Source organism: Daucus carota, chromosome 6 (assembly GCF_001625215.2).
Source record: "Daucus carota subsp. sativus chromosome 6, DH1 v3.0, whole genome shotgun sequence".
Taxonomy (NCBI): Eukaryota; Viridiplantae; Streptophyta; class Magnoliopsida; order Apiales; family Apiaceae; genus Daucus; species Daucus carota.
The window spans coordinates 7,735,962-7,743,174 of record NC_030386.2 but is presented as its reverse complement, the minus strand read 5'-3'; the positions used below and the strand labels follow the sequence as shown (position 1 = coordinate 7,743,174).

At 36.8% G+C, this 7,213-nt stretch overlaps 1 protein-coding gene across 1 annotated transcript; it reads left to right on the top strand.

The window, feature by feature from the left end:
• Positions 1-4,543, top strand: LOC108225424 (uncharacterized). The gene is made up of 3 exons (XM_017400280.2): positions 1-343; positions 474-768; positions 3,443-4,543. The coding sequence occupies exons 1-3, from the start codon at positions 156-158 to the stop codon at positions 4,178-4,180; spliced, it is 1,221 nt and encodes a 406-aa protein (XP_017255769.2). The 5' UTR covers positions 1-155; the 3' UTR covers positions 4,181-4,543.
• Positions 4,544-7,213: the final 2,670 nt, after the last annotated feature.

The window sequence follows — 7,213 nt, the reverse complement described above, 5'->3', positions numbered from 1 at the left end:
AATCGAAGCAAAAATATAAAATATCGAGTCTGGGTTTCAATTCCAAATCGTTGGCATGAGAAGCAAGCTGATAGTGAATATATACGTAGTGAATAAAAAGCTGTGAACCACAGAGAAATCAAGACGCTGCGAATCTGTGAAAAAGTGAAAGAGGGATGGGGTTGAAGTTTCTAAACAAGAAGGGATGGCACACTGGGAGCCTCCGCAACATCGAAAACGTCTGGAAAGCCGAGCAGAAACGCGACGCCGAAGACAAAAAACTCGAAGAGCTCCGCAAACAAATCCACGAAGAGCGTGAACGCTCCGAGTTTCGTCTCCTCCAAGAACAGGCCGGCCTTATTCCGTAAGCCCAATCTCTCAATTAGCCCCATTCAATTTTGCCCTTTTCATTCTTCTTATTAGTTAGGGTTTTAATTTATTAGGGGTTTTTTAATTAGATGTGGTTTTGATTAATTTGGGTTTTTGTTGTGTAGGAAACAAGAGAGGTTGGATTTTCTTTATGATTCTGGATTGGCAGTTGGGAAGGCGAGTGAGTCGGATGGATTTAAGTCACTTGAAGCTTTGCCTAGTACTCAACCTGATGTCGGGCCGTCTACCAGTAATAAGGCGGCTGTTCCTGGAGCTTTGTTTGAGGATAAGCCACAGTCGGCCAATGATGCGTGGAGGAAGTTGCATTCCGATCCTTTGCTTTTGATTAGGCAACGGGAGCAAGAGGCACTTGCTCGGGTTAAGAATAATCCTGTGAAGATGGCTATGATCCGCGAATCAGTAAGAAGTTCTCAGACTTGATCTTGCTTTTTCTAATTTTGTAGGTGCCTTTATTTGTGCTAATGGTTAATAAGCTTAGTTGGCATGGAAATCAAAGCAGTTACTACTAATTAAGTAAAGATTGGTTCTTTAATATCATTGTTGTATTTTTGGAGGTCATCAGGAATGTGAACTGAAGTTAAAAGAAAACAAAAAGTTGAATTTTCATCTGGGACCACTTAGTCCATGCACCTAAGTTTGATGCAAAAAGGAGTCACCCTAAATTTTCATATAAAAGAACTTATGTTTTAATATAATCATTAATTTATGTGCGTCTTGTTTAAAAAATTGACTCTCATTTTCAATGTTCATTTATTGACTTAAATAGCCCTTCATACCAACTGATGTTTCTCCCAGGCTTACACTACTCCTGATATGTTCACGTCCCCATTTTCTGCCTCTTGTCTTCCTTGCTTTCGTGGATTATGGTTCTATATGTTTGCATAATTTGTACTAGTGTTAATGAACTGATTTGAGAGGGAATTTAAGGGATGGAAATGTTTAGGAAAGCCCGATACTACTTGTAAAGTAACACTTGGTGTTTTGATATGATTTTTATATGTTTGGTTGGAGCTAAGAATGTGGGATGAAGTTTCGTCAAAATACATGATATGATACTGTATACAAGTTACCATACGGATTTTAGGTCAGGCAGTTAGGCAGGCCATTACGTTGGAGATTAACTTCCATTCTCTATATTTAATGCAATGAATGAAAATTAGCAAGATAAATTAAGTGGACTGTCAAGTGACCCTTGAAACCAGGTAATATCCCTAGTGCTATACTTATGAATGAATCCTATCTGGCCTTACACTCTTCGTGAATTGTCCATGTTCTTGTGGTCTGTTTTTTCCCATTTTCAGACTTTAATACCCTGTCCCCCCCACATCTGTATGTGATGCTTAAACAAACTTGTCGCCTTCTGCTATGTGTAAATTTGCACTAGGCCTCTATAGTCTATATTTTGACTGCGAAGTTCATGCTCATCAAGTAGGGACACCTTTCAACTGCTGTTATAATTGCTGTATGATCTTTTTATATGTAAACATGGCTTTGTGTTTTGTGAGGCAGGGTCTTACTGAATATACTAGTAGCCGCTATAATCTCTTTTCTTATCTGGGCATGACTGCTTTGTGACCCAGGGTCATTAATATAAACCAATGGCCTGCTTTCCTTGATATGACTTGAGCTTATACCTCCATTTGAAGTATCCGTCTCCACAATAAGTTTTTCATTGAAGTTTTGTAAAGCCAGACAGGAGTGATAATGAGGGGTTCCTTGAGTTTTTAAAATGGAAGTTGCCTTTCTGTTGTAGATTAGTTGGGGCTTAGCTAATGGCTTATAACCAATCTTAAATGTTTTATAGTATTAAACTATGTCACTTCGACTGGGTATATGAGTGCGGCTAGGAAGCACCGACTCGGGTACGGCGATACGGGACACAGGACACGGGATACGGGGATTCGCCAATTAGCAAAGAGTCCTGGATACGGGACACGGCAAAAAATAAATAGTAATATAAAATATATAATTTATATATGTTAGAATATTAAACAACTTCACACTTGAACTCATTGTCCCACTCATATATTTATATAATCAAGTGATTTTTAGCAAATAGATATATAGAATGTATGTATATATAGGCTTTTGCGTATATATATATGAGATTGAAAGATGAAAAAGAGAGATAGCTAAACATTTATATACATATAGAATTTGTATACATATAAAAGACGACTGGTATTAGGCTATAAACATTACTGGGCCTTTTTTAAAGTTGGGCAGAACTCAGAAGTTTTGGTTGCATGTCGGCTGTATTTGCGTTCCGACACGCCACATGGCGTATCGGATACGTACTCAGCCGTGTCGGTGCCGTGTCCCCGTATCAGCCGTGTCCGACACGCATACAGCAGCCTTTTTGCCGTGTCCGTGCTTCCTAGGAGTGCGGGGACTTTTCATTTCTGGAAAACAATGATGTGTGACCCTGTCCTTGTTTTAGTCACGGGAAAGGTACATAGCATGAATTAAGAACAAACAATTATATTATAATTATGATCATAGCAAAAAAGAAGCATGAGGCTAAAATGAAACATAAACAATAAACATAAGATGCAATACAGAACTAAGATTCACACAATGACGATCAATTTCATTTTGTGACAAAAGGAGTATAGGGCACTTGAAACAAGAATTTTAAAGTCCTAAGATGTCTAGAATCTCAATTTTAATCAATAATTTGTTTTGTATTGTGCCCTAGTATTGGCGGCAACACATGTCGTTGCTTCAATATCTGGATCATTTTGAAGGTAAAGCCCGCTAAGCTACACTATGAATATCAGTACTTCTAATGACTTGATTAGTCAACATGAATGACTCTTTCGGGATGAATGATCTACTAAAATTAAAATTGTTGGTTAAGTGTATGACTACTTTGTCCTAACTAATTTGTTTTCAGAATTTTACAATATTTTACATATATACTGATTAGCTGTTGAGATGAAGCATGCTATAGTCTTTACCTGCTACAAATCTAGTCGATTATCGGTGTCTAATATACTTAGTCTGATATACTTAGAATGGTTTGCCTAAATCTTTTGATTTTTTGGGCTAATACACTAAATATATGTTGCAGGTTGAAGCAAAGAAACATAAGAAGTCTTCAGATAGGAAAGAACATGGAAAGAAGCAGAAGAAGTCGAAGCATAAAAAGTCCTCGTCATCGGGGCACCATTCTCACTCGGGAGATTCTGCGGTAGAAAGGGAAGAGAAGGTGGTTTATAAAAAGCATGAGAGAAAGTACAATGAATGTGTTAATAAAGGTTCTTCAGATTCAGAATATGAATTAAGTAAAGATGCTCATAGAGAGCGTAGATCACATAGGGAACCGAAATACAAAGAAACATCCTCTAGTAACTATGCTGGAGGCACCACTGAAAGAAGTTACAGACAAGACAAGTCTGCAAAATACAGTCCAAAAGGGTTGAAGCATTCTGAATATGCCAGAAGAGAGGCGGACGTAAGAAACCGTAATGTCTCTGACAATGGGTCAAGGCATGACTCAAACTCTAGGAATCGGAGGAAACCTGTGAAACTTTCTGAAGAAGAGAGGGCTGCCAGATTGCAGGAGATGCAAATGAATGCCGAGCTTCATGAGGAGCAGAGATGGAAACGTCTGAAAAAAGCAGAAGAAGATGATGCTCGTGAAATTGTTCAAGGACACGATAAGCGGAATTTCTTAGACGATGTTACAAAAAGCGTATATGGTGCTGAAAAAGGGGGTAGCTCGTCGATAGGTGAAAGCGTACGTCGGCGGGCACATTATTCTCAGGGAAGATCTCAAGTTGGCGAGGGCAATGCATTTCGGCGCTAACAATATGTTCTAGGGTATATGTCATGGTACTTCTAGAATTCAGTTGGCCAAGTTCAGGAAATTTGCAGATATCTCCGAAGTGCTGCCTGTGCCAAGGGGTGTAATCTTCGCAAAGCTGTGAAATCCTCTCTATGCAACTATAACTTCTGTTGTAGTTTTTGAAGTGTCTGTTGAGTTTTCTTTGGGATATGAATGTTTGTCTTGGGGGATTATTTATTTGAAGTGGTCTGAACAGGTGATGAATTCTCGTAAAAGAATATCATTGTTATTGTTTTTTGTGTTTACCGTGGGGAATTTGGGATGCATGTATATCATATTTTTGTTGAATTTGTATTTTAATTAAATTTGAATTTTACATGTGTATAGTATAGTTTCGTTTTGGAATCCAATTTTACCTATACACGAACTACTGATAACGAAAACATACTTACCGGAACAGATCTTATCCTCCGGCTGAGCCTGATTTGTTGGATTGTGGATTTGATTTTCAAATATGAAAATGTTGGATTTGGATTTAGTATTTACCTATCTGATCTGAATTCTAATCCAAACACGATCCGAATCCGAAATTTAAAAAAAAATATTTGTATCCGAAAAGTTTTGGCCGGAGTGTTTTTAGACTTAGAGACTGAAGCCTCCTTACTAGCTTTAGAAGGAACAGTCTCTAGCATAGGAGTAAATGAATATTCATGTTAGGTGATGCAGATAAAGATACATATGATAAAGCAAGCATACATCATATTTATTGCAAAAAGCATGCACCCAACCTCCTTCTCGCATGATAAATGAACAAAATTCATGTTAACAGAAATAAACATGCTAGGAACGGGACTATCTATTTTAGACATTTTATATGCATGCGTAAGATGACCCACGGAATTGCAATTGTTACAGACATCGTAGAACTAGACGACTTAGCATTCGTTCGTTTTGCATCTAGTTTACCATTCTTGCTAAAAAAATTTTTTTGCCACATTGGTATTCAGTTTTTAGTAGAACTAGTACTACCGAATTCAGATTTATGAGATTCATCTTTTGCAAGGGGATTAGAAGATACTATCTTAGGTTCCTATATTGGTTGAGGCTCAACAACTTCCTCCCTTCTTGGTTCCTCTTTTATGACAAGATCTTCTTCTATCAAAGATCCTCGCTCTGCTTCCTGAAAGAGAGGTTTCTTGGTGTTCTTTAGAATTTTAGGTACATTTGTTCTTTTTGGTGCCTTCTCAGTACTAGGTGAGACAAATGTACTTTCATTTTTTTTTTTCTCTTCTTTCTTTAGAATTTTTTAAAGAACTATAGTCAAGGCCGATAACAATTTTTTTTTTTCCATCTTTCGACTATCCAGAATCTCTTTTCAGAGGTAGGCGAAAATCTGATAAGCTTTAAGCTCGATTGCGGTGTCTGCCATCAATGCATATGCATAGTTGCTCTGGATAGGTTCCTCGTCAGAGTCAGTATCATCTCACATCTTTCCCTCATCAATGTAGGCCCTTCCTTTTTGCTTGTCCATCATTGTTTCCAGCTTTGCTTTCACTTCTCATTTTCTTTCTTCAGATCCTCATATGAATTCTTCTTCTCATAAGAGGTGAACTTTTCTTTGGCAGGAGCCGCTTTGGGTATCTTGCACTCAGTTGCAAGGTGCCCTTAGTCATTATAGTTGTAGCACCTCACCTTGTTTTTGTCAATCAAATTTGGTTTAAAACTGCTCCTGCTTCTCGAACCAGAACTTGACCATGAATAACCTCCTTTGCCTTGGAACTAAATTCAGTTAATAACCAAAGTATGGTTCATCAGCTAGAAGAACAGTAGTCTTTTGCATGACTGCATGTTTGGCCTCTAGTGATCCAACACTATAGATTATCTTTCTTTGTTCGAGTTACATCTCAAACGTCTTCAGTTTCCCGGATAGTTTTTCTAGGGACATAAATCTGAAGTCACTTCTTTCCCGGATGAATTTAGTCTTATTTACAAGGTGTGGTGACATCACTAATGAGAACTTTTTGTTTATCTCTTTTCGAAGATATGTTTTGCTGTGGAGAGTCGGTTCATTCAACAACAGCATGAATCTCTCGTAGATCTGTGAGATTGTCTCACCAAGACTTGAAGGCTTCATATCTGGAGATAAGCAAATCGTACCGGTTCCCCTTCACTTTTTTAGATCCGTCCATCAATGCTTCAACAGTATCTCACATTTGTTTGGCAGATTTTAAGTTTAGTATCACGTGTGACATTGTTTTGTTCATTGCCTTGACTATGATGAGTTGTAAATTATGGTCATAAATAATGTATTCTTTGTCGATTTCACTGAATTCGCTCTTTTCCTTTGGAACAGATTTCTGAGGTATGTGAACTTGTTTTCAATAGATTAAGAAATAATCTTCATTTTCCAGTTGCTATAATCATTTTTGATTCCTAAGTTGTGTTTAGACATGTTTTTCGATCAAGTGCAGGAATAGCTTTAAGAGTATCACGGATCTCAAATTTGTATGTCGATCCGGGTTTGAATTTATAAAATTCGGATTTTCCAGGTTCAGGTACACAATATAAAATCAAGTTCCAATTTAATTTTCACAAAATCTGTTTCGACCGATCCATTTATCATCTCTGATTCTCACGAGGCCAATATCATGAAGAAGCGCAAGAAGATAATAATATGAAGAATGACGATTACAGAGCTATCTATTCATGCGGTGTATTCAATATAGATTTTCCTAAAATCATTTTTATTCGTGAACTTATGAAATTAAGTTAAATTCAATTTAAATTAAAATAATATATTAAAATTTTTATAATAAAAATCTAAGTGGAATTCAATTAGGATTTTGAATAATACTTCAAAATCTAAATTATTTGGAATTCACTAAAATATGATACAATCATATATTGATAAATAAATTGTGTTTAAATCTTAAAAAACTATATATCAGTTCTGCCAGTAAAAGTTATACGTAGCCGCAATCTATTAAAATTGATGAATCAATATTAATCTAGTGAGATACACCGCAGTTGTTTATTCACTTGTGTCTTATTGCA

What these genes read in the sequence shown, in the direction of transcription:
- LOC108225424 (XM_017400280.2), top strand. Translation starts at nt 156, where the DNA reads ATGGGGTTGAAGTTTCTAAACAAGAAGGGATGGCACACTGGGAGCCTC. An exon ending in GAACAGGCCGGCCTTATTCC is followed by an intron (nt 344 to 473) that starts GTAAGCCCAATC and finishes TTTGTTGTGTAG; the next exon opens with GAAACAAGAGAGGTTGGATT. An exon ending in TGGCTATGATCCGCGAATCA is followed by an intron (nt 769 to 3,442) that starts GTAAGAAGTTCT and finishes TATATGTTGCAG; the next exon opens with GTTGAAGCAAAGAAACATAA.